At 42.0% G+C, this 27872-nt stretch overlaps 1 protein-coding gene and 1 pseudogene across 1 annotated transcript; one reads left to right on the top strand and one right to left on the bottom strand.

Moving 5' to 3' along the window:
* LOC116314070 overlaps positions 1-19596 on the top strand; it is a 116722-nt pseudogene extending 97126 nt beyond the window's left edge.
* A 378-nt stretch (positions 19597-19974) lies between these two features.
* Positions 19975-21679, bottom strand: LOC116314054 (granzyme B-like). The gene is made up of 5 exons (XM_039612883.1): positions 21569-21679; positions 21321-21480; positions 20851-20980; positions 20455-20709; positions 19975-20339 (listed from the first exon to the last, which is right to left on the bottom strand). The coding sequence occupies exons 1-5, from the start codon at positions 21624-21626 to the stop codon at positions 20136-20138; spliced, it is 807 nt and encodes a 268-aa protein (XP_039468817.1). The 5' UTR covers positions 21627-21679; the 3' UTR covers positions 19975-20135.
* Positions 21680-27872: the final 6193 nt, after the last annotated feature.

The following is a 27872-nucleotide window of genomic DNA, read 5'->3' as shown; positions in this document are numbered from 1 at the left end:
GTGCACAGCGCAGTCCAGGAAAGGCAAACAGTTATCCTTTGTGTCTTCCCTGGTGAACTTGATGTTTTTATCCACGGCGATAATGTGCGCAGTGAAGGACTGCACTTCTTGTGTCTTGATTTTGACCCAGATGTCGTCTACATATCTGTACCAGTGGCTGGGTACTCTTCCTTTTTTTTTTTTTTTTTTTTTTTTTTTTTTTACCTGTCCCGCTTTGGTTCTTTTGCCATCAGAATTATTGTCTAAAGGCGAAGAAAGATGCCCAACGGATTTATTTTACCAAATTGACCATCCCAGCCTTGCCGTAATGGTCCATTTGATTCACCTTTATTGTTTATTTTATTTTCACTTGCTGAATACGGGACAGACTTAACTGGGGAAAGAAAGGGAGAAAGAAAGAGGAAAAGAAAACAGCGGGGAAGAGGGACGGGGAAAAAGGGCAAAAACCAAAAACCAACAAAATAAGCAGACAAAAAAATACATATATTGATCATCTGGTTCACCTGTTGAGAAAGAAAGAGAAAGCAAGCAGAAGAAAACAAGGGTAATAAACAACATCACAATGATCTATGGGAATATGACAGTAAATACTAAATGTTAGACATTATTGTGCAGCACGTAAGATCGACAGCGCACAGTGTGCTTTGAGGTAAGAGCCAAAAAGGGTGTAGTTTGTGTGTGATCACCTGTGTGTACACCTGTGAGCATGAACGCGCTTGTTTTTAAAAAGGTTCCTTCATGTAACGATCTGCTAGAGGGTGTGGGGGCCACTGCCCCGACCTCCAGGGCATGAAGCAGGTATGGAGGAGATCAAACTCCAGACATCCAGAGGCCCCCAGAACACAAGAGACCAAGGAAGACCAACAGAGGGGCAGCCGCGTCACTATCCCAGAAAGAGATGAGGAGAGTCCCAGATGAGGGGTCATTCAGCAGCCGTGGAGCAGAAGCCGGGGTTGCAGTGACGTGCCTGTGAGCTCCGCCGGCAGCCAGCTGTGCCTGAGTGACCGAGCCCCGGGCCGAGGGCCGAGGGCACCCGCCTCCGGCGTGGCCCGAGCGAGCCCCAGGCTCCAGGCCCCGATAAGCAGCCGCCAAGGAGTGAGCCGGTGTGTACCTGGGCGCCCACCCCGGACACAGAGAACCACCAACGCACTGATGTCTGAGGGCGCCCACCACCGGCAGGGGAAGTGGTGGGGGAGATAGGCCTCAAACCTTGGAGGGCCTGAGATGTCCCCAGAGAGGTGGCGTCTGATACCCAACCTGACATATAGACACAGACATACAGGCACACACAGATACAAACATCCATTCCCACCCTCTCTTCCTTTAAAAGAGCCAAGAGCCTTCCTTTCCACTTCTTCCATGTAAAGGTTGGCTACAATAGGTGACACGAGGGAGCCCATGGCACAGCCATGTTTTTGTCTGTAGAAGCCCTCGTTGTACGTACTTGAAATATGTAGTGGTAAGGCAGAGGTCTAATAGTGTGCAAATCTGATCGGGTGTGAAGTTGGTCCTGTCTTCCAAGGAGCTGTCTTCTTGTAGTCGTTTTCTGACAGTCTCCACTGCTTCCGTGGTGGGTATGCAAGTGAAGAGAGAGACTACATCAAAGGACACCATGGTTTCATCTGGATCCAGGGTAAGTTTCTGGACCTTGTCGGTGAAGTCGGTGGAGCTCTTGATGTGGTGTGGGGTGTTCCCCACAAGAGGTGCAAGGATGGTAGCAAGGTGTTTTGAAATGCTGTAAGTGGCTGAGTTTATACTACTGACAACAGGTCTGAGTGGGACCCCTTCTTTGTGGATCTTAGGAAGTCCGTAAATGCAGGGTATGGCATCCCCTGGGTAAAGGCAGTGATATGTAAGGCGGTCAATGATTTTGTCCTTTTCAAGGTCTTGAAGGTTGGGTTGTGACGGGCTTAGGGCATCTGGAGAATCCCTAGGGACGTTATCCCTGGAGGGCCTAACCCGGGGGTTGTGGTCATAACCTGGTTAGTGGCTCTGGTTGCTCTTAGAGGGTGGTCTCCTCGTGGCTGCGTGCAGCAGGGCTGGGGGAGGGTCTGTGCTGGCGGACGTAGGTTACTGGCCTGGCAACCTGGTTGCCCCTGAGTGGATCCGGGGCAGGCGTGGGGGCTTGGGATTCGGGGGTGCTTCGCCTCCGTGCTAGGGCTCTGGCTGGGCCTTGGGGGCTTCGGGTCCTCGTTGGTGTGTCGCCGAGGTTGTGGGCGGGTGGGTGCACGGGGCTCAGCCCTGGCGCAGGGGCCTCTGGTGCATCGACCTAACTGGGAGCTCTTCAACTGGCAGGAGGTTGTTCCATCCTTGCAGGAGTCCACTCTGCAGGTGGGGAGAGACATAGGAGAGGTGGAGAATAAACTCAACCTGGGTGTCTATTGTCTTGTGTAGTCTTGGAGATGATTGAATGTTGGGGTGGGTACAGTTTCCTCTGCAGTGGGGTTGGGTGGGCTGCCCTGGGTCCTGTGGGGCTTGGTGGTGAAAAAGAACCCCAACTTCAGCCTTAGTTTCACAATTCAATTCAGTTAATTCAATCAATCAGTCACAATACCAAGGCATTTGTATGAGGCCACAGTTTCAATAGAAATGCCTTGAGCAGATACAAGAGAAGGAAGTACTACCAGCACCCTCTTTCTGGTGAGAAAAGCATGACTTTGGTTTTTTCTGTATTTAAAACCAGTCCGAGCTGACCCAGCTGAGACAGAATACTATCAAAAGCTCGCTGTAATTGTTTGAATTACAACTGATGGTACGAACACAACAATAAATAATTGTGTCATCTGCATAAAAATGAACAGGTGCATCTAGATTTTGTCCCACATCGTTGATATAGATAGTAAATAATGTAGGCCCCAGGACAGAACCCTGCGGCACTCCATTAGTGATATTTAAAAAACTGGAAGAGAGACCACTGAGCTGCACACACTGCTTACAGACTGAAAGATAATTAGAGAACCAGCCAACTGCTTTGTCTGAAAGTCCAATTTCCAATAATCTCTGACATAAAATGCCAAGGTTAACAGCAGAGATGGGCAGTAATGCCTTAAAAGTATAGCGTTATTGTAATCCAATTAGTTTTTCCAAGTAATAAGTAAAGTAAGGGATTAATATTGCAAAAAAGTAATTAGATTACTGTTACTTTCCCATAAGCAGGCTGCGTTACTAAACCGTGATTTTGTTTATGAGTGTCTCATGACAATGACGTACGAGCGTGCAAATTCCATGGTAGCAACAGACATGTGTAGATCAACAATGGATAATATGGAGTGCGGGAGAGAGTACGATCATGCAGCATTTAAAGCTTGGAAGTGCTGACATTACTTTGAGTTTGATTCCGTAAAAAGTGTTAACATTATTGTCTGCTGTACTTTCTTGGAGACATCAGTCAGTAATTACTAACTAATTACTATTTTTAAGTAGGGATGGGCACCAGTCGGCATAAATGGTAATAACCAGACCGAAAAGCAGCGCACATTTCGGTGCTTTATTTCGGTGCTTTTTTTTTCCTGAGATGTCATACCCTTTGGATTCTAGTCAATCATTTTACCTTTCCAAGGATAGTGGGCGGGCCCAGCTACGTACGTTCTTTTAGAGCAGAGCTACAGATTAAAAATGCCCAAGGCGAAGCGGTCAAAAGTCTGGCTTTACTTCACAGCAAAAGATGCAAACTCAGTTGCCTGCAACAAGTGCTTTAAGGTGATACTGTCCAAAGGAGGTAACACCTCGAATCTGATGAAACACCTGGCGACGCATAGCGTTCTTTTAAAAGCCGAGAAATGCACCGTGTTTGATAGCTTGCTGCGAGACCTCACACCGAGCACATCTACTGCGGGTGTGATGCCTGTTATTCGACCCCGATTTAGTAACATCCCCCAAGAACCCAAAGAGGAGAGTCCTGGCCCCTAGCCCTGCCAGTGTAGCAGAAATGATGACGGATGATGATGGCAGCAGCAGCCATTCTTCTCTGGGCGAGTAGCTTAATGTTGTTCATGTGTAATTTACGTTGAGTAGGCTAAGCACGTTATTAAATTAATGCATGTAAGATGAACTCGCAAACACCGTTGTAGTTACATGCGGCTGTCTTCTTGTTTGATGGCAGATACTCCCTTCACCCTGGCCAAAAAGGCTAAAATGACCAAAGAAAAAGTGGAAAACAGTTAAACATGAGAGGTTTTTGGACAAAGTTTGTGTTTTTCCATTGTTTAAGCACTGCTTCCAGCCAAGAGTGATACCATATATGCCCTATAGCTGCAGAAAAGGCTAACATTGTTATCTTTTTACAAAAAAACAGCTAAACATGAGAGGTTTTTGGACAAATTTTGTGTTCTCCATTCTTTAAGCACCAGTTCGAGCACCGTTTAAGCACTGGCACCATTTCAAAAATACCAGTTTGGCACCGGTATCGGATAAAACCTAAACGATACCATCCCTATTTTTAAGTAACTTGACCAACACTGGTCAACAGTGTTCAAGTACAACTTGAATATTCTTGCGATTTCCTCTGTTTTGATTCAGCAGAAGTTTGAATAATACGTCATACACTCTGTATTCATCGTCTAAAACAGAGTTGATCTCTTTCAGAATCAAGTCAGAATGAAGACACCAGCCTTTAATGGCAAGAACCTGGGACTTAAGAAAGTCCACGACAAGTCTGTCATCAAACACCTCACCAAGGTGATAATAATTTTACTTTTACAAAAGAAAGCTTTAAATCCAACACCATTGACAAAATGTGTAACACCTAAATGATGTGTTTCCTCCAGATCATATCTCGGTACAGTGTGATTGTCATGCTGGAGGTGATGGATAAGAGCGGCAAAGCCATGGAAACGTTACTTCAAGAACTCAACAAAACTGAGTGAGTTCCCTGCAGTGATATTCAATTCAATTCAATTCAATTTTATTTATATAGCGCCAAACCACAACAAAAGTCGCCTCAAGGCGCTTTATATTGTACAGTAGATTGCACAATAATAAATACAGAGAAAACCCAACAATCATATGACCCCTATGAGCAAGCACTTTGGCGACAGTGGGAAGGAAAAACTCCCTTTAACAGGAAGAAACCTCTGGCAGAACCAGGCTCAGGGAGGGGCGGGGCCATCTGCTGCGACCGGTTGGGGTGAGAGAAGGAAAACAGGATAAAGACATGCTGTGGAAGAGAGACAGAGGTTAATAACAGATATGATTCGATGCAGAGAGGTCTATTAACACATAGTGAGCGAGAAAGGTGACTGGAAAGGAAAAACTCAATGCATCATGGGAATCCCCGGCAGCCACGCCTATTGCAGCATAACTAAGGGAGGATTCAGGGTCACCTGGTCCAGCCCTAACTATATGCTTTAGCAAAAGGAAAGTTTTAAGCCTAATCTTGAAAGTAGAGATAGTGTCTGTCTCCCGAATCCAAACTGGAAGCTGGTTCCACAGAAGAGGGGCCTGAAAACTGAAGGCTCTCCCTCCCATTCTACTTTTAAATACTCTAGGAACAGCAAGTAGGCCTGCAGAGCGAGAGCGAAGTGCTCTAATAGGGTGATATGGTACTACAAGGTCATTAAGATAAGATGGGGCCTGATTATTTAAGACCTTGTATGTGAGGAGCAGGATTTTGAATTCAATTCTGGATTTGACAGGAAGCCAATGAAGGAAGCCAAAACAGGAGAAATATGCTCTCTTTCTAGTCCCTGTCAGTACTCTTGCTGCAGCATTTTGGATTAGCTGAAGACTTTTCAGTGAGTTTTTAGGACATCCTGATAATAGTGAATTACAGTAGTCCAGCCTGGAAGTAATGAAGGCATGAATTAGTTTTTCAGCGCCACTCTGAGACAGGATATTTCTAATTTTAGAGATGTTGCGCAAATGGAAGAAAGCAGTCTTAAATATTTGTTTAATATGTGCGTTGAAGGACATGTCCTGGTCAAAAATGACTCCAAGGTTCCTCACAGCATTACTGGAGGCCAAGGTAATGCCATCCAGAGTAAGAATCTGGTTAGATACTGTAGCGGCTGTCTTGTATCTTCTTGGAGTTCTCTATTTTCCTTACATCTGAAATAAGAGTCTGGATGGACAAGAGGCTGTTTTACGCATCGGTTTGTGCAACAACGACGGTAAAAACCATCGTGTCGCTCCGCCATTCGCTTGTTTATTTCTCACAAACCTTTCACAACAAAAGCACCATATCCTTTTCAGGCTTTTCAAAATAAAACATGTAATAACTATAAATGGCGCTAACATTCCGGCCCCTAATTGTTACTGCTAAGGCATAACAATTACATATTAACACAATAATGCGTCATTTAATATCAACACTGAATATAAATGGCTTAACCAAACATTATGTGCAACATACATCATATGTGTTGAACATAAATCTGTTACACTTGAGGCTGAGATTCAAACTGTTGCCTCCATTTCAAGCAATAAACATAACTTGTCGATGGGCCTCTCAAAACGCTAGTTTTGGTTTTGACAAACACACGTCTGACAAGTCCATGTGAGTCTGGAACTGTACTCTCAACCTTTCCCATTAACCAGGAACTTCTTGGTGCACTGTCATCAACTATGAGGACAACATCTCCTGGTCTCAGATTTCTCCTAGTCACTAACCACTTCTGTCTTTCTTGTAGAAGCGGCAAATACTCTTTAGTCCAACGCTTCCAAAAGATGTCTGACAGGTACTGCACCTGTCTCCACCTGTTTTTTGCATACAAGTCCTGTCTTTGAAACAATCCAGGTGGCAGTACTGGCTGCCCTTTAAGAAGAAGTAGATGATTGGGTGTAAGTGCGTCTAAATCATTGGGGTCATTAGACGCTCTTGTTATTGGCCTGCCGTTGACAATTGCTTCAACTTCACATAGCAATGTCTGCAAGCATTCATCATCCAGAGGTTGCTGCTTTAGGATCTGGTTAAGAATTCTCCTAACTGAGCGAATTTGCCTCTCCCAGATTCCTCCAAAATGTGACCCTGCTGGGGGTTAAATATCCAGGTGATGCCCTTTTGCATGAGCATTTCTGAGATTTTGAATGATTCCATCCCTTGATTGCTTCACGCATTTCCTTTTCTGCACCCACAAGGTTAGTGCCATTGTCTGATCTCATGACAGACACTTGACCTCGTCTTGCAATAAACCTCCTGAATGCATTTATGCAGGAATCAGTATCAAGTGAGTGGGCAACTTCCATGTGTATTGCTCTAACAGCAAGGCATGTAAACAATACACCATAACGCTTAACTCTGCTGCGCCCATGCTTGACCTCAAAAGGTCCAAAATAGTCTATGCCCACATTTGTGAATGGAGGTTTGTCAGGAATCAGGCGATCTTGTGGCAAGTTTGCCATTCTTTGTTCACCAGGTTTTGCAGATATCCTTCTACATGTTACACACTTTGACAGGATCTTTCTTATTGCTGAATCTGCCTGTGGAATCCAGAATCTTTCTCTCAGCCTGGATAATGTGTAATTCCTTCCTCCATGACCTGTTTCTTGGTGAATGTGTCTCAGAATCAAAGTAGAAACATGATGACCTTTAGGAGAATCACTGGATGCTTAACATCGGCTGGTAGTGCAGACTCATGCAACCTACCACCAACCCTTAAAACTCCATCCTGGACAAAAGGATCCAGCTTCGCAATGTGACTGCTCCTTTTAAGCTTGTCACCTTTCTGAAGACTTGCAAGTTCTTCTGCGAAGCTTTGATTTTGACAAAACTTAACAATCTCAGTTTCTCCCTTTGCAACATCTGCAGTAGTAAGTGAAGATCCCTTAATACATGTTTTGAACTGCTGCATTTGACCTGCAACCTTTTCAGCTTTCCTTTTGCTGCTTTCACAGTCGCTTGCTTGTGACATGAGAAGCTTCCGATGTGCACTTAACCTGCAAAGCAGCTGCTTGAACATAAGTATCCAGGAAACTGCCTTTTTCAGACGGTACCAGTTTGAATAGTGAGAGATCAGTTTGTTCACTGGATTTTTGTGTAATTTTGTAACATCCACACTCATCACCTCTTTGACTTCAACATCATTTTTTAGTGTTTCTTTAATGTCCGGTGGAATTGGCCAGTTTGTCCTATCCTTTGTCAAAAACTCTGGCCCAGCAATTCAGTTTGAACACTTCATGAATGTGTCTGTGTTCATCCCTCTTGAAGCGTGGTCAGCAGGGTTTAATTCAGAGTTCACATACATCCACTGACTTGGTTTTGTGTTGTCTCTAATAAGTGACACTCGATTTGCTACAAATGTCTTAAATCTGATGTTCTCACTGGAGATGTACTTTAAAACAGTGGTACTGTCAGACCAAAACACAGATTCTTCTTGTGGCATTTGCAGCTCCTTTCTCATGAGCTTGTCCATTTTTACAGCAACTGCAGCTGCTGTCAGCTCGAGACGTGGAATTGTTATCTGCTTCAGAGGAGACACTCTGGACTTGCCAATAATAAATGAGCAGTGACTTTCTCTTTTTTGGTTTGTGATACGGAGGTAAGTAACAACTCCATAACCTCTCTCGCTGGCATCAGCGAAGTGGTGCAATTGTGTAGATATAACCACTCCAAATCCAGCAGGTTTCAAACACCTGTTGACGGTAAAGCCATGAAGGCTTGAAAGCTCTGAATGCCAAACTTGTGACCTTTGAGCCAGCTCAGCTGGGATTTCCTCATCCCATGAGATCTTCCTGCCACATAGCTCTCGCAGGATGATTTTTGCTGGCAGAATGACAGGAGACAAAAAGCCCAGTGGGTCATATATTGCACTTACAAATGAGAGGATGCCTCGCCTAGTCCTTGGCACAGGTTTTTCAGTTATCCTGATCTTGAATACATCTGTTTCTGTGCACCAGTTCACTCCTAGGACTCTTTCATCTGGTAGTGCATCATGTCTCAAATCCAAATCTTTAACCTCTTTTGCTCTTTCCTTTTCAGGAATGGAAGCAAGAACAACTCTGCTGTTGCTCATCCACTTTGTTAAGTGAAATCCTCCACTCACACAATGCTGTCAGGTCCCTGACCATAGTACATGCCTCTGTTTCATCTGAAACTGACAGAAGACAATCATCTACATAAAAGTTGTTCAGAACAGCGTTAACTGCTGCTAGTGGCATTTTTCTTTAGCATCTTCTGCTGCTTTTTCAGTGCATAGTTTGCACAGCTTGGGGAGGATGTTGCCCCAAACAAGTGCACCATCATTTTGTATTCTTGCAGAGGTTCATTGAAGTTCCCATTTGGCCACCAGAGAAAACGCAAAAGATCACTGTCCTCTGGAGGTACTCGCACCTGGTGATACATAGCTTCTATGTCTGACATCAAGGCAATGTGATCCCACCTAAACCTTGTTAGTACTCCAATCAGTGTGTTCGTTAGGTCTGGCCCTTGCAAGAGTTCCTCATTCAGTGATTTCCCTTGAAAAGATGCTGCACAGTCAAAAACCACACGGAGTTTTCTTTTCTGGGGGTGGTACACCCCATGGTGTGGTATGTACCAAACTCTCTCATTTTCAGGGGTAGTCTTTGTGTTTGGTACCTGAACTGCATAGCCTTTATTCAGCAAGTCAGACATGAAGCTCTGATACTCCTTGTGAAACTCTGCGTTTCTGATTAATTTTCTTTTCAGATTCTCTGCTCTTTGCATTACTGCACTGCGGTTGTTTGGCATTTTGACAGCTTTGTTTCTCAAAGGAAGACCTATGCTATAATGACCATTAATCCTTTCAACTGTGCCATTGACAGAATCCATAAACATGATGTCTTCTCGTGACATTTCCTGTTTTTCCTCAGAAGCTTTCTCAGGAAAATCATAGTTAAGCTGTTGCATCAACAGATTCTCAACATTAGTGACAGAGATGCGATTTACTGAGACACTCAGCTCACTATCAGGAGTAAAGCAAGAATCTCTCTTGAGAGGGCCATTGATAACCCACCCCAGGACTGTTCGAACAGCATATGGACCGTTATCTTTACTATGAATAATCTCCCATGGTTCCATAGCCTTGTGCACATCACATCCTATCAAAAGTCCAATGTCTGCATCTGAATGTGGGAACTTGATTTGCCGAAGATGTGGCCACCTTTTTAAGTCATCCTGAGTAGGGATATTCTCCCTAGACACTGGAATGTCTGCATGAGTGTAAATGTCAGGAAGGTCTATATAGATGTTCTCATTTAAACCACACACTTCTAATCCTGACAGGTGGTAACTTGTCACCATCTTTTCCTGTCCCATTGTACGAAGCATGAATTTTGTCTTCTTACCTTCTACACCAAGTTGTCTCATCAGCTTTTCTGAACAGAATGTGGCTTGGCTCCCATTGTCCATGAAAGCATAAGTCTCAATTAACTTATTGCCTTTCTTTAACTTAACCCACACAGGAACGATCGATAACACATGAATGTCTTTTCCGGCCCTGTGGCTCCACAAAGTCTGCCTGAAATATGCGTTTCATCACTTGTCGTGGGAATGTCAGAGACGTTTCTCTGGATGCAATCATCTGCCTTACTGTCCTCCTCCCTTGTCCGATGAAGCATACTTGGATGTCTCTTAGAGCAGTACTCACACAATGATCTTTTCTTACAGTCCTTACTCAGATGACCTTGTGTCAGACATGCAAAGCACAGACCCTTTGCTTTGAGGAACTCTAGTCTTTCTTTGTAAGGCTGGTTTCTGACCTTTGACATTCTGCCAGTGTATGCAGTTTTTCACAGTATATGCATGGTTTCTGGGAGGCACTGCTAGTGTGACAAGAAGCACTTTTACCAATTTCAGGTGACCTTTTATTTGCAGTTTGTGTTACACTTGTAGCAAATGTGCTTCCCCTTTGCCTGGATGATCTGTTCATTCTCACATTTGCAGATGACTTTGCTTTATCTTCAGCATCCTTAATGTCACCAAACAAAGGATCTGCAGCTATTTTTGCTTGTCTGTTTATGAATCTGACCAGGTCTGAGAACTTTGCTCTCCTTCCACTTCTTTCTTGAATGTCAAAAGCAGAGACTCTCCACATTTCTCTCATTTTGTATGGCAGTTTAGAGACAATAACTCTGAGGTTCGTGGGGATCTCCATTTCTTGGAGTTGACTGATGTCTTGCATTGCATTGTTACAACCGGTGAGAAACAGTGAATAGCTATGAAGAGCCTTTGCATCATCTGTTTTGATTTGCGCCAATCAAAAGCTCTGTTCATGTAGGCAGTTGCAATTCTCAGTTCATTACCATAATGACAAAACAGCAACTTCCTTGCCTCACTGTAGCCTTGTTGAGGATTCATGTGCTGACAACTTCTTACCAAATCTCTGGGCTCACCTCTGGTGAACTGTTCAAGGTAATATAACCTGTCACTGTCACTGTCAGTTTTATCATGAATTGTATGGTCAAAGGCTCTTATAAACGGTATGAACTCAAGTGGATCACCACTAAAGATGGGAATGTCTCTTTGAGGCAAATGTGACAGTCTATGTTGTTTGACTAACATCTCAGTGATATCATTTTGTTTCAACATGACTTCACATAGATTCATTGGAATAACACTGGCATCAGTTTGGTGCAAGTCATCTTCTTGTTTTACACTGTCACCATTTACCTTTGACTGCCCATCATGTTCACTGCGTACCTTTGGCTCTTGGAAGCTGAACTGTTTAACAGCTGATTCACACTGTTCCACATCATTTTTACAGCTCTCATATTCACAGTCCTCTAACACTTTTATTTTGGCTGTCGAAGCAGCAATAGCTGTCTCGATCTCAAGCTGTTCTCTTCTTGCCTTTAACTTACATTCTTCAATGTCCAAGGCTTGTCTCTGTTTCAAGGAAGCGGCTCGTGCGAGCAGAGCAGCACGCTCTGCTTCCTCTTTCTGCCGTACAGATGATACTGAAGAAGCTCTGGACGACCTCGATGAGCGGCTACTGACTGAGCTTCTTCCAACGCTGGTACCTGATTTCTTTGCAGATGGTCTAGCAGTCACTGACACGCTGTCATCTGGGCTCACGTCATCTTGATGCTGATGTCTTGTTACCATGATCCATTTCTCAACTTCAGTCATAAACGCACTGAACTGCTCCTTTTTTGGATTGAACCAGAGCATCTGGTCCACATTCCTTTCATCTTCTGGCAACAGCGACAGTACATCATCATTTGCCCGTAAGAATTCTTCATGTAGCTTTGAAAAGTTACTTAAATGTTCATCAACAATGTCAAGGCTTTCATTCTCTTTCATCAGTCCGCTAATTTTATTCATTTTTGCAGTTAATTGTGACAGCTTGGACCTTCTTGCGTTTATGTGCCTGCCGAGCTGTTCTTCCAAACCTCTTTCGGTGTACTTTTGTGCCCTCTTGTGGCCAGTCCCGCTACTGCAGCTCTGTGCCCTGGGCCTGGAACCTTGCGGCTCTTTATCTGCCATCTCTACTCCTTTTACACAACTTCTTATTCAACAAGTGTTCATGAAACCAATGGTCTATGACACAAAGCTGAGGCTTTCGTAGTGAATGTCATCTTCTTAAGACCAAAAACACTGTCACTGACTTATTTGTAAGAAGTTGAATGTCGCAATTGTTCAATTTTAGCACGACTTGTAGCTTTGCAGCATATCATAGTCAAAAACTTTATCCATGGAAGCTTATTTCTTCTCCTCTTAGATTCTTCATGCATACAACTCTGTACACTTAACTGAGTTGCTGTACCAAACTCTGTACGATCTCATAGCGATGCAGTCGTCTCACTCGGGAGCATGATGGTTTTACTTAATGTAGCGGCTGTCTTGTATCTTCTTGGAGTTCTCTATTTTCCTTACATCTGAAATAAGAGTCTGGATGGACAAGAGGCTGTTTTACGCGTCGGTTTGTGCAACAACGACGGTAAAAACCATCGTGTTGCTCCGCCATTCGCTTGTTTATTTCTCACAAACCTTTCACAACAAAAGCACCATATCCTTTTCAGGCTTTTCAAAATAAAACATGTAATAACTATAAATGGCACTAACAGATACCATATTTCTAAGATTTTCAGGGCCGAGTACAATAACCTCAGTTTGATCTGAATTAAGAAGCAGAAAGTTAGCGGCCATCCAGGTCTTTATGTCTTTAAGACATTCCTGCAGTTTAACTAATTGGTGTGTGTTACCTGGCTTCATGGATAGATAGAGCTGAGTGTCATCTGCATAGCAGTGAAAATTTATGCTATGTCTTCTAATGATGCTGCCTAGGGGAAGCATGTATAATGTAAACAGAATTGGTCCTAGCACTGAACCCTGTGGAACACCATAATTGACAGTGATAGTGTGTGAATTTAATTTATTTTATTTACAACATTTTTATGTAGAAAACTGCATGTTTATGTTACTTCTGCTTTGCTCGGCAATAACAGAAAACACCTGAGCAGCATCAGGTTAGAGCCACACTGCGCAGAGTCAACACGAGGAAGACAGCTGGTCCTGACGGTGTAGCCGGTAGAGTGCTTAAAGCATGTGCAGACCTACTAGCTGTGGTTTTCATCACCATCTTCAACCTCTCACTACTACAGTCTGTAGTACCATCCTGCTTTAAGTCAGCCACCATCGCTCCAGTGCCCAAGAAGAACACAGTAAGCTGCTTGAATGACTATCGTCCAGTTGCTCTAACACCCATAATTGCCAAATGTTTTGAGCAACTCATCATGCCATCCCTGCAGACCTCCATCTATCTATACCAGTACCATATAGGGCAAACAGGTCGACAGAGGACGCCATAATAACAGCTGTTCACTCAACCCTCACACATCTAGACAGTAGTAACACCTATGTGAGAATGCTGTTTGTGGACTTCAGCTCTGCCTTCAATACAGTTCAACCCCACAAACTGGTTAATAAACTAAGCAACTTAGGACTCAGCAGCTCACTGTGCAGCTGGATATTGGACTTCCTTAGCAACAGACCCCAGAACGTCAGAATGGGAGCGCACACCTCCTCCACCCTCGTTCTGAACGTAGGTGTCCCACAGGGGTGTGTCCTCAGTCCCGTCTTATACTCACTTTTCACCCATGGCTGTTCTCCAATCCACACCAGCAACACCATTATAAAATTTGCTGATGACACCACCATCATAGGACTGATCGACAACAACGATGAATCAGCCTACAGAGAGGAGGTTCAGCATCTGAAGCAATGATGTGAAAACAACAACCTGCATCTGAACACAGCCAAGACCAAGGAGATGGTGATCCACCTAAGAAGAACAAAGCGATCTGACCACTCTACCCTCTACATTGGTGGGGAGGAGGTAGAAAGGGTAGAAAGCTTTAAGTTTCTCAGAGTCCACATCTCGGCCGACCTTACCTGGTCCACAAACATTTCCCACCAGGTAGGAAAAGCACAACAAAGGCCGTACTTTCTCAGGACACTTCGTCAGGCCCAGTTACCCCAGAGACTGCTAGTAAACTTCTACCGCTCCACCATCGAGAGCCTTCTGACTTACTGCTGCACACTCTGGTTCAACTGCTGCACCGTGGAGGACAAGAGGAAACTGCAGCGGGTGGTGAGGGCAACAGAGTGGGCAACTGGCACCTCACTAATCCCCCTCAGAGACATCCATACTGGCAGACTTCAGCAGAAAGCCAGCATCATCATCAAAGACCCCTTGCACCCTGGACACTCACTTTTTTCCCCCCTTCCCTCTAATAAACGCTAGACATCCATCAAGACGAAGACAAACAGACTCAATAGAAGTTTTTACCCACAGGCTGTCAAACATGCCCTACCTCCACCCTGATTTGAGGATATCTGCACTGCCAACACCCATGGACATTACACTTTATTTATAAACTGTATTGTATATGTATACTTTAATGCAACCCACATTCCTACCTCTTTAAACTGTATTTATTATACCACTATTTATTATAGTTGCAACAGTCTTTGTTTGAAACTACTGCTTGTTCAGACAGTTTGCACTCTGGTTTGAGTGCTGCTCTTGTCTTCAATCATCTGTTCTGAGTAGTGATGGTAAATTTGATTCTTTTTACTGAATCGAGTTTTAATGAGTCACTCACCAAAGTGAATCGGGTTTTTGAGTCATTTGATTCACTGAGTCAGTTGACCAGAGAGTGCAAAAATGTACATTTTCACTCAAACTTAATTTCTTTTCTCTTTTCATGTAAATCCTACTGCTAAGATGAGTGATTCTAAAAGAAAACAACTATTTTATAAAGTAAAAAGAGCAAAAAAATTCTAAAGGAACATTTATCTTGTTTATTTTTATTTTATTAGTATTTTCCTTAAATGTGTCAAGTATATATTTTCTCATCTAAATGTCCACTGAGCTGTGAGCCAGGGGGCGTAATGTATAACATTGGTTGCCAACCAAGAAGAAGAAGAAGAAGCTGTGAGCCCGGAGGAGGGGTGAGTGAGTGAGTGATTCGTTCGCTCTATGATTCAGCACAGGAGGAGGGGTTAGTGAGTCCTGAGTGATTCGCTGGCTCTACGATTCAGCACAGGAGGGAGGGGTGAGTGAGTCCTGAGTGATTCGCTGGCTCTATGATTCAGCACAGGAAAGGAGGGGGTTAGTGAGTCCTGAGTGATTCGCTGGCTCTACGATTCAGCACAGGAAAGGAGGGGGTTAGTGAGTCCTGAGTGATTCGCTGGCTCTACGATTCAGCACAGGAGGGAGGGGTTAGTGAGTCCTGAGTGATTCGCTGGCTCTACGATTCAGCACAGGAGGGAGGGTTAGTGAGTCCTGGTGATTCGCTGGCTCTACGATTCAGCACAGGAGGGAGGGGTTAGTGAGTCCTGAGTGATTTGCTGGCTCTGCGATTCAGCACAGGAGGGAGGGGGTTAGTGAGTCCTGAGTGATTCGCTTGCTCTACGATTCAGCACAGGAAAGGAGGGGGTGAGTAGCTCAAATGTGCTGTTAGCATGTTAGCAGAGTGATGCTACTGTGAACCGAGGAGCTATTGTCTTGATGTGAGCTTCTACTCAGGGTTTTTTCTTCCAGTTCAGAGCAGAAATGTTTTTGTTAAGATACTGGATGTTGTGTTTTCTCCACAATTTTAATTATAAGCTAGATATATTGCTGCTAACAGCAACAGGGATGAGTCAGTGAGTCAGTTGGGCTTGTGAATCATGATTCATGAGTCAGTAAAGTGATTCTCGAGTATTGAACGATTCGTTCATGATTCGCGCATCACTAGTTCTGAGTTTCAGTCCCAAACAGCACAGCCTCATCCATATTTTCTCTGCATGAATATAGTCAATAGCACACTTTCCACACTAAGTTATCATATTTCATATACATTTTATATGAAATATGATCATATTTTAGATAGTGCATAACATGAACTGTGAGCTGGAACATATGCATCTTTTTAACTCATGTATTTGAGGGCAATTTAAATGACTTTTCATAGTAAGGAAATTATATTTTCAAGACTTACAGAGAATCTCTTGATTGACAGGAACACCATCTGTGAAACAAAGGCAAGAGCTAGTAAGATAAGATAAGATAAGATGGCCTTTATTAGTTCCACAGGTGGGAAATTTGTTTTGTTACAGCAAAAGTGCAAAGTTATGTAGCAGAAATTAGAAAACACTGGAATGCAATAAAATAAAATAAAATAAAATAAAATACTATGTACAATAGAATAAAATAGAAATACAAATACTATATACAACTGAGTAGGAAAATACAAAAACACAACTTCGTCATAAGAAGAATTGCACATATAGCAGTCTTATTGCACATGTGTGGGTTTGTGTGTTTGATCAGCTGCAAAAGTCTTTATTGTAGAGTCTGACAGCAGTGGGGAGGAAAGACCTGCGAAATCTCTCCGTCCCACACCGTGGGTGCCGCAGTCTCCCACAGTATACACAGTGACAGAGTTTGTCTGAAAAATGAAATGCAAAACAGAATCTTTGAACCACTACCATATCTCTGTGGAGGGTTGTGTGTGTCCCTAATGATTGGCACATGGACTATTGCCTCTCTGGTGGGGAAGCGCTTCTAACTTCAACTGAGGATACTGTCGGGCTGTGGCAGAAATACTCTGAGGACCTCCTTATTCCCACTGACAAATCTTCTGTACACCAAGCAGAGTCTGGGGTCCATCACTAGGGGGTGAGGTCACTGTGGCAGTTAAACAACTCCTTGGTGGCAGGGCCCCTGGGGTAGATGACGTTGGCCCTGATTTCCTGAAGGCTCTGGATGTTGTAGGGCTTGCTGCCTGCTTGTATTCACCTGGGCTAAGTTGAGCCACTGAACAGGACCTCTTCACTGTGTTTATGGAAAGGCTAAACTAACATTGTGAATTTGTAATATTTACTCTATTCAGGTGTACTTTGTATTGAGGCCTCTATGCCTGTGAACTCTTTCAGTTGTACAAGATCTGGTCCTGATCCCTGTGCACACAAAGCCAGAAGACACTGAAGGAGCTGGACGAGCTGCATGATGTGGTTGAAGACATCAGGAAGACATGGAAAAGGTTTGAGATAAAACTCCTTAGAGATCAGTTCCTGTGTCTCCTGTGTGCTGTTATTTAAAGAATACTTTAACCTCCTAAGACCCGAACTCTTCCATGGCTTGCATTTTTAATTTCTCTTTGATATTTGGGCTGATTGGGACCCGATGAATGTAAAAACAAAGAATTACCAGATTTTTTTTTTTTACCTAATTTTTGTTTCTAAGAAAAATGAGAGCCACATATGAGGATATTCATTTAAATTTTCGATAGAACAGTAGCAGTATAATGTCCTCATAAGTGAATATCAGGCCCTTGTAGAGCAAAACTGAGTATTTTGGTCTAAATAACCCAAAATGTGATGTCCACATATGTGGACGCCAGGTCCTAGGAGGTTAATGCCATAAAACTTTAGAGTGCCACATACAGCCTGTAACAAACATCTGTCAGTGTATTAAATTAGTTCTGCTCTCTGTCTGCATTTTCATTTCTTCTGCAGAACATTATTTAATGCACTTTAATGCAGATGGAAAATATCTCTCCAAGAAGAAGAAGAAGGAAAAGATCCGCATCTGCTCTCCTTCCTACAATTGGTTCATTGACAATGATGTTGAGACCACAGCTAGGAACAAAAATTATAACACCTGCGACAGGTGACACATGATAATGACATAGGAATCTTCTTTATTTGGCCAAGTTTGCACAAGAGCACCTTGTGCTCCAGTTACCACTGGGACCACTGTTACTTTAAGCGTCCACATCTTTTCCAGCTCTTCTCTGACCCCTTGGTATTTCTCAAGCTTCTTGTGTTCCTTCTGTGGCTTGTATTGTCATTTCAACCATGTACACGAAAGAGTGAAAGAAGACAATGTTCCTCTGAGACTCTGGTGCTACAAATGACAAATAACGGAGGAAGAAACTGTCTCTGTGGCAGCGGCTGGTTTAGTAAACAGCGCTCTGTAGTGCCTGTCTGAAGGCAGCAGTTTGAATAAGTGAGAGCTCAAAAACAGGAAGATACTTGTTCAAATAATTGTATACATAAAAATTAGTGAATATATTATTCTTCATAATATCTGCACAATCACACCCCATTTCTCGATATAAGGAACAAAATTGAGGTAAAGTGGACGGAGTGACGACTTTTTGAGAGACATCTGCACCGCTGAAGCAAAAACCAGGAGAACAGACGAACTAATTCATATAGGAAAATATTCATGAATCACTGATTTATGTGAAACATTTGCCCGTACAGTTTACTTTGTACGGAAGCATTGTTTGTATGATGATGAGCACTGGTGGCAGGATGCTTATTTTTGTGAGCTGAGCAACCACAAATCCTCTGCAACATGGCCAAAGTGTTCTTTTTTATTTTTCAAGAAGAGTCCCTCTCACAGCTAACGTCTAATGTTAGGGTCATGAAGGAATTACAAACTGAGAGAAAAATAAAGGGATAAAATTATTGGAGCTTATTGGAGTGTACAGAAAGAAGTTCTTAACTTTTGTTATGTGTCTCCTCTTCGTCAAACAGAATTGTGGTGTATGAGAGACCGCCATCGTCCCCAACTCGGCCAAGTCGTTCAACTTCCAGCAACAGTTTAAGTTGACAGATGAGGAGGTGAGACTCACTTGTGTGTTTTGTGTGCTCAAAGAAATGATTTGACAGTTTTATTTTAAAGGACAGCATCAGTGTTATCAACTATATTTACTCTGCAAGGCACTCAGCATCAGTGACCATTACCCGGTGGAGGTGGAGCTGAAGACCAGAGGAAGACAGAAAAGGATGGCTGTGCCTGGGACAGAGATGACATCTGGGGAAGAACAGTCTCAGAAGAAAGGTGTCTGAGACGGTTTAATAAAAATGAATTTTACAAAAGAGCAAATACCTCATGAATCTCAGCGGCAATTTCAGATTAGTTACATTCTAATTAATTATGCAGAGTTGCTGTTTATTTAGGAATCAAAGTGATGTGACATATCTCATTTTAACTGAAATACACCAACAGTAACAAATTTATAGCAAACATGTTCTGCAGTGTTGTATTCTGGGTGCCTCTGATAGCAGATTTTAAATATCCAAACTGGCAGGCTCACCAAAGATGGCGGCCAAGCCAGCGGGAGCACAGAAGAAGAACAAAGATGAGCCAGACAGACAACAGAAGAAGAAGAATGTGGGAACAAAAAGGAAGTGAGGGCAGGCATCCAACACGCCAACCAAGAGAAGACGTCAGGATGTTCAATGTTCATGATCTTACTATTAATTTTAAAAAGTAGAGTTACTGTAGTTAGAGCTGATAGTATTAAAATGTCAAAGCTTTTGTTTGTTTGACTTATTAGAGATTTAACTGAAAACCACATCAGGTGGTTCACTGTGATACCAAAACACCTTCTGTCAATCTCTAGTATTTATAGTACTTGACAAATCAGGATGAATGTACTGTAGCAATGAAAAATTTGTTTACAAATATTAGTATTGCAAAGAATTCATTTTCCATGGCAAACTGATATCGATGTTTTTATAGACATGTTTTTGAAGTCATAATAAAATATTATTCGTGCACAGAAACAATATTTGAAACATTTTCTTTATTCTGCATTGAGAGCAAACACTGACAGAGGCACAGCTTCCTGTAAACACAGTGTGTTTGAAGCAAAGCTTTGTGTAAGAAAACAATATTTGAAACATTTTCTTTATTCTGCATTGAGAGCAAACGCTGACAGAGGCACAGCTTCCACACTTACAGTGTGCTGACGCAAAGGTTTTTGTATTTTTTTCCCTGGAGAATCATCCTGATCCAGTCAAGGTGTTTTGAGATATCTGTATAGACATTGGGGACATCCGGATAGTTACAGTTTCCCAGCTTGGTTCCTGGAATGCCTTTGTTGTAAGAAACAATACCGACAGCCATTCCCTTGCAGACCAGAGGGCCACCAGAATCACCCTGTAAGAAGGAAGAATTTATTTTGTTCATGTGGTACTTAATGCAGGCTGCTCATATATTTCTCAACAACAGTACATTTAGCAATGAATTTTCAAGGGAAGGGCCAAAAAAATACCTGACAGAATCCTTTTGGTGTTTTGTATCCACCTGCACAGATAATCTTGGGAGGAAGATGACCCCATCTTTCCCTGCAGACTTGTGGGCTGATGACAGACACATCCACCACTCTCAGGTCGTCAACACTTCTACCGTAAGTGTTTGTCTTGCCCCATCCAGCCACTTGGCACTTCTCATTTTCATTTAATGTCATTTCACTGAAGGGAAGTTTAATGAATTGAATTGTTTTGCTTGGTTGGACAGGTGTAGACAGCTAGAGGCACAGAATTAAAGAGTAAAGATTAGAAAAAAGTGAAAACCATGTAGCAGCGTTACAGAACATCTATCATTTCATCTATCATTCCTATGTGAAGTGAGAAAAAAAGAAAAAGGGAAAAAAATATAAAAACCTTACTCTTAAAAGCATGATGTCATTTTCAAGTGAAACATTGTTATAATTTCTGTGTTTGCATTTAATGGCAATCCTCATGTTCTTATCAGCCTTCTTGAGATTGTGGTTACCAAGAACTACGCGTTTAAGTTTCCTGAATAAGATATAATTCAGAAATCATCAGCAGATTTTCTGCAGTTACATAGACAACAAGATAAAGAAAATATTAATACATTTCTTTCTTTTTTTTGATTAAATTCAATGTATTTATTCACTATAACAATTACTTTAAGGCTTTTAGCACAATTTGTACAAAAATTCTAATGGGATCAGTTTGTAAAGGAAGAAATGAAATCATAATCATTACATTATATAGCAGTAAACATTTACATATATGTTAGAATATATATATATATATATATATATATATATGTATATACATATATATATATGTATGTAGAATCAGAAATGTCCGTGGATGAATTATTACTTACACGATGGGGTGGTCGTCACAGTGTGCAGCAGTCAATACAAAGTTCTCAGACACGAGAAATCCTCCACAAATATGGTTGCCATCAAAATCCTGCACTGATGCCATATACAACATTTTGTTGTCTGGGGCTATTTCCCCATTAATAATTTCACTTCCAAATACTAATGGCATTGGGAGGAAATAAAATTAATTGAAAATATTAATATTCCACATGCATGCATGGAGAAGAGTACTTATGGTGCAACTTACCATTTTGCCCGAGGAATGTCAGCACAGGAATCACCATAAAGTGTTGCAGAGCAAACATCTCGGTGGTGAAAGGCTCGATCTGTTAACTTGAGACCGATGGGTCAGTCCTTTTAAGCAGTTTGTAGCGACTAACATCTGACGTCCAACCACTTCCTGTAAGAAGTGTGGTTTTGAAACTTTCCACAGGAAATACGTCACTATTACTATCAATAACCATCTGTTATATGTGCACCCATTTCTCACTAAAGCATTGAATTTCAAACAAGTTACAGCTTAAGCTTCTGCTTACTGACAAAGGCTCTCTTTCTTTTCCTATGGGTGGACAAGATGCTTTCACTTGGAACTAAAAAACAAAAAACAAAATCAAACTGCAGGGCGTAAATAGATACTTGAAGATTTTCACATTTGTTTTTTGTTTTCCTTTCTTTTTAATCAAGAGTCATGTTTAGAGAGCTGTGATCTTGGAGAAAGAGTAAAGATGTAAAGTGATATTGATATTTCTTTCATTAATATGACATTAACAACACCAGAGAAACAAGGAGAGTAGTACTTTGGCAAAACACTATCATGTTGTAAAGATCATAAGTATTAGCAAGCTTTTAGCTTGTCTAATTTCTGTGCTTATTATCCTTCACATTAATGTAATTTTATGATTGAGTTACTTATTATCACAGACATGTTTATTTTATTATTTGCAAGAAATATAAAATAACCATAAATTATGAAGAAAGAAAACAATTCACCATCCACAACTCTCAGGTCATCAACAATTCTACCATAAGTACCAAACTCTGTACAGTTTGTTAGAATTGTACAGTTTTGATCATTCTAAAAACCCCGAACATCAATATTTGGTATGAGAACCTTAAATCTTCAACTCTCTTAGCCAAGCTTTTTTGTTTCTTTACGCGGTCTTCAGGAATAGTTCTGCAAGATTCTTGAAGGATATTCAAAGCTCTTCTTTGGATGTTTCTGCCTGTTGTTCTATTCTCTGTCAAGTTGATTCCACACTGCTTCAATAAAGTCAAAGTCCAGGTTCTGGGGAGTCCAATCCATGGCTGACAGTGTTCCATTGTGTGCTTTTCTATTCAGGTATGCCTTTACTTCACTGGCAGTGTGTTTAGGATAATTGACAAACTGATTAATGAATAAATTTCAAACCAAATGCTTTCCAGATGGTACTGCATGATGAATAAAAATACCACTGGCTGAAATGCACCACCATTTTTTATGGATGACTGCAGACACTCACTGTTTATCTCTCTCCCGACTTCCTGTGTCCATGCTGAGGATGATTTAAACCAAAGATTTCAAATTTGGATTAATGACTCCATCAGACCTGTTGCCAGTGCTTAAGCTGTTTTTCATTGTAAAAAAAATTCAACCCAATTTCAGTATGGTATCTTCATGGTGTGTTCATTTCACATTAAACAGTTTTGTGCTCCCAGTCAAAAGTGACCGTTCTATTAAGACTCATCATAAAAACTATAATAATAGATATTTTTCACTATTTGTTGTGTTTGATGTTTTTATCAACTGAAGTTCTTGAGAACATGATAATTTTTGAACTTGAATTCAAGGCATATAAACTCAGATTAACGAAACATACATATATATTTTGACTATAAGAATTAATCAGTTGAAACATAGTATACTATTTAACACAGACTACTTTAGGTCAAGGATACCAATAACATTTGTTTTGAAACCATTTAAAAAAATTTACACAGTTGTGTAAAATAATACATGTTCTGTTACCACTTAAAAGTGACCAGTGATATTGTATTTGTATATGGAGGAAAAATATCCCAAAATTACGCTTTCTTCTGACAAAGGTCACGTTATCTTGTGTCCCTGAGACCAGACAGAACCACAAACTTCACTTGGATCATTTCAGGAACACCATCTGCAGGTTTCCCAGTATAAACCGGGATAGTCCAGGCATAACTTGTCCTGGCATCACATGTTGCCCACAATTTTATGCCATATTTAGTCTGCTTGCTTGGCATATACTGTTTGTCCCCTGTAAACTGACAGATGCTCATCTACTGTGACACTGGGACTTGATATATAGATGAGTAGCTGGCATTCCTCACACACTTGTCCCAAAACTCTCTGATCACTGCCATTTTGTGTTAATGACAATGATCTGATCTTGTATCATGGTTGTCAAAGCAAATCACCCATAACAACATGTAGAATTTCAGGGGTGACATGGTGGTCCGAAGAATTGTCCATCCAGACTCTGCATCCCATAAACTGCTTGTAGATTACTATCTGGACTTGTACACAACACTCAAAATCAAGTCATGAATGCTTTGATGTCTTTCTGGGATACCTCCTTCCATTTGTCTTTCTAAATCTGCTTCCCCTCAAAGTCAAAATTAGCACTATGGTACTTTAGCACTTGGTGTTCGCTGCGGTAGAGTATCACTTCCTGTTCCTGTTCCAACTCACAGTGGTGTTTTTGAGTAGCTTATCTGCATTTAATAAAAAACTTTTAAATACCTTCTTTTTTCATAGTATAATCTTCACGTGCTTCATCCGAACCACACTCTCTGTGTACTCACTACCTAATTTATAGCCAAAGTATTCACTCACTATGTCTCTACTGTTTCGCTAGCTTAGCTTAGCTCGTAGCCGACTCGCTAGCAGCATGGCCTCTTCACCTGTCCCTTCTGCACTTTCCTGCTCATTGTGTCAGATGTTTAGCTACTCCTCGGCCTCCTTTAGCAGTAATGATACTTGTAACAAATATAGCATATTTGCAGCTCTGGAGGCCAGGATTACTGAATTGGAGACTCGGCTTCACACCCTTCATTCACCCGTAGCTAGCCAGGCCCCTGTGGCTGGTGCAGCCGAAGGTAGCGTAGGCCCCGCTAGCTGTTCCCCGGCAGACCCCAAGCAGCTGGGGAAAGAGGGCGGTTGGGTGACGGTGAGGAAGAAGCATAGTCTTAAACAGAAGCCCCAGGTACACCACCAACCTGTTGATGTGTCTAACCGTTTTTCCCCACTCGGCGACATCCCCGCCGGGGGTCAAACTCTGGTAACTGGTGATTCTGTTCTCAGACATGTGAAGCTACAGACACCTTCAACCATAGTCAATTGTCTTCCAGGGGCCAGAGCAGGCGACACTGAGGGAAATTTAAAACTGCTGGCTAAGGGTAAACGTAAATTCAGTAAAATCATAATTCACGTCAGCAGTAATGACACCCGGTTACGCCAATTGGAGGTCACTAAAATCAATATTGATTCGGTGTGTAACTTTGCCAAAACAATGTCGGACTCTGTAGTTTTTTTCTGGTCCCCTCCCCAATCAGACCAGGAGTGACATGTTTAGCCGCATGTTCTCCTTAAATTGCTGGCTGTCTGAGTGGTGTCCCAGAAATGATGTGGGCTTCATAGATAATTGGCAAACCTTCTGCAGGAAACCTGGTCTTGTTAGGAGAGACAGCATCCATCCCACTTTGGATGGAGCAGCCCTCATTTCTAGAAATATGGACCAATTTATTAAACCCCCCAAAATATGACTATCCAGAGTTGGGACCAGGAAGCAAAGTTGCAGTCTTACACGCCTCTCTGCAGCTTCTCTCCTCCTGTTACCCCCCCCAAAAACCCATCTCCATAGAGACTGTGTCAGCTCCCAAAAAGACAAAAAAACTCAAAACCAGCAACAAACAACTTAAACATAAAAAATCACAAAGAAAGAACAATACAGTATCCACATCTGAACCAAAGTAAAACAGTGAAATGTGGGTTATTAAACATTAGGTCTCTCTCCTCCAAGTCTCTGTTAGTACATGACTTAATAATTGATCAACAAATTGATTTACTCTGCCTTATAGAAACCTGGTTGCAGCAGGATGATTATGTTAGTTTAAATGAATCAACACCCCCGAGTCATTCTAACTACCAGAAACCTCGAAGCACAGGCCGAGGGGGCGGTGTGGCAGCAATTTTTCACACCAGCCTATTAATCAACTAAAGACCAAGACAGACTTTTAATTCATTTGAAAGCCTGATGCTTAGCCTTGTCCACCCCAGCTGTAAAACTTAGAAGCCAGTCTTACTTGTTATCATCTATTCTCCACCTGGGCCTCACACAGAGTTTCTGTCTGGTTTCTCAGACTTTTTGGCCCTGAAAATCTTAGAAACATGGTATCTAACCAGATTCTTACTCTGGATGGCATTACCTTGGCCTCCAGTAACACTGTGAGGAACCTTGGAGACATGTCCTTCAATGCACATATTAAACAAATATGTAGGACTGCTTTCTTCAATTTGCAGAACATCTCTAAAATTAGAAATATCCTGTCTCAGAGTGATGCTGAAAAACTAGTTCATGCATTTATTACTTCTAGGCTGGACTACTGTAATTCACTATTATCAGGATGTCCTAAAAACTCCCTGAAAAGCCTTCAGTTAATCCAAAATGCTGCAGCAAGCGAACTGACAGGGACTAGAAAGAGAGAGCATATTTCTCCTGTTTTGGCTTCCCTTCATTGGCTTCCTGTCAAATCCAGAATTGAATTCAAAATCCTGCTCCTCACATACAAGGTCTTAAATAATCAGGCCCCATCTTATCTTAATGACCTTGTAGTACCATATCACCCTATTGGAGCACTTAAGCTCGCACTGCAGGCCTACTTGCTGTTCCTAGAGTATTTAAAAAGTAGAATGGGAGGGAGAGCCTTCAGTTTTCAGGCCTCTCTTCTGTGGAACCAGCTTCCAGTTTGGATTCGGGAGACAGACACTATCTCTACTTTCAAGATTAGGCTTAAAACTTTCCTCGTTGGTAAAGCATATAGTTAGGGCTGGACCAGGTGACCCTGAATCCTCCTTTAGTTATGCTGCAATAGGCATAGTCTGCCGGGGGATTCCCATGATGCGCTGACTTTCCAGTCACCTTTCTCACTCACTATGTGTTAATAGACCTCTGCATTGAATCATAACTGTTATTAATCTCTGTCTCTCTTCCACAGCATGTCTTTATTCTGTCTTCCTTCTCTCACCCCAACCGGTCGCAGCAGATGGCCCCGCCCCTCCCTGAGCCTGGTTCTGCCGGAGGTTTCTTCCTGTTAAAAGGGAGTTTTTCCTTCCGACTTTTCTCTGTATCTATTATTGTGCGATCTACTGTACAATATAAAGTGCCTTGAGGTGACTGTTGTTATGATATGGCGCTACATAAATAAAATTGCATTGAATTGAATTGAATTGGTTTTGATGGACAGTTCAAAGTAGGATTTGATGTCATCAGTACAGGATACAGCATATTTTGCAGGCCCTGTGGTCATTCTGATGACATTTTCAGCTGAAAGCCTTATTTAATTCTCAGGTGGGGATAAGTTCCCATTTGTTGACTTGAATGTGACAGCAGCCTCAGAATGGCCGTTGTCCTCATCGCTGAATTGCTCCTCATGAGTCATTTCTGGTCTGGATTGCACAGATTACACTCTTTGCCATCTTCAGTTTCTGATACTTTGTTCTCTAATCCATCCTCATTGTCAGTTTCCTGGTGTCTCTCCTCCTCACCAGTGTAGTGAATAAATATGTAGTTAAGAGCCTCACTTGGGGTATGTCAACCTGCCATTTTGCTGCCACACAGTGACCTGTGAGCAAAGGCTGAAAAAAAGAAAAATAATGGTGGAACCGATCTGTGAAAACAGGAGTTGTTCCCTTGGAAGAGAAGCTCAGTGGGCACACGTTTCCATAGTGGTTGCTAGGGAATCCAATCCGAGGTGTGTGTGTGTGTGTTTGTGTGTGTGTGTGTGTGTGTGTGTGTGCGCGCGCGCGCATGTGCATGCATGATTGCAGGTGAGTGTACATCCATCTGACAAAAGGAGATGTACTTGAACTGAGTTATTTACTCTTACTGTTGTAAATAACCCATTCATTTCTAATGACTGTTCATTTTTTCGACCGGGAACACCAACAGTGTACAAATGTGGAGTAAAGTAAAACTGTAGGCAAACGAATATACATTTTTGTGTGTGTGTTGAAATCCTCTGTGGACAAATAGTGGAATCTTAGGTTAGTCTGACCAAATTAACTACATTTTTCAGAAATAAAACTTTTAAATCAGTCAAATTTCACTAGAATACAACATGCGGGTTAATGCTGCTTTGATGAGCACCACCCTCTGGTTAAGCTCTGACCATTTCTTTTTTTTTTTTCTAAAACCAGGTTTCCTGTTTTCTGTTTTATGTAATCAGAGTCTACCCGTTCAGTGGTTGTGGGCAGCATTTTCCGGTTTTCATGTTTTGTGCTAAGAATTTCAACCTCATTTCTTCGTTGCCTGGCTGTG

Source organism: Oreochromis aureus, linkage group 5, assembly GCF_013358895.1.
Source record: "Oreochromis aureus strain Israel breed Guangdong linkage group 5, ZZ_aureus, whole genome shotgun sequence".
In the NCBI taxonomy this organism is placed as follows: Eukaryota; Metazoa; Chordata; class Actinopteri; order Cichliformes; family Cichlidae; genus Oreochromis; species Oreochromis aureus.
This window is presented reverse-complemented; position numbering and strand designations above follow the sequence as displayed.

Excerpts from the sequence above, each read along its gene's own strand:
- LOC116314054 (XM_039612883.1), bottom strand. The coding sequence starts at position 21,626 with ATGTTTGCTCTGCAACACTTTATGGTGATTCCTGTGCTGACATTCCTC. Across the intron at positions 20,981-21,320 it reads TGTGACGACCACCCCATCGT|GAAACTTAAACGCGTAGTTC; the intron begins GTAAGTAATAAT and ends TATCTTATTCAG. Across the intron at positions 20,340-20,454 it reads CACCAAAAGGATTCTGTCAG|GGTGATTCTGGTGGCCCTCT; the intron begins GTATTTTTTTGG and ends TCCTTCTTACAG.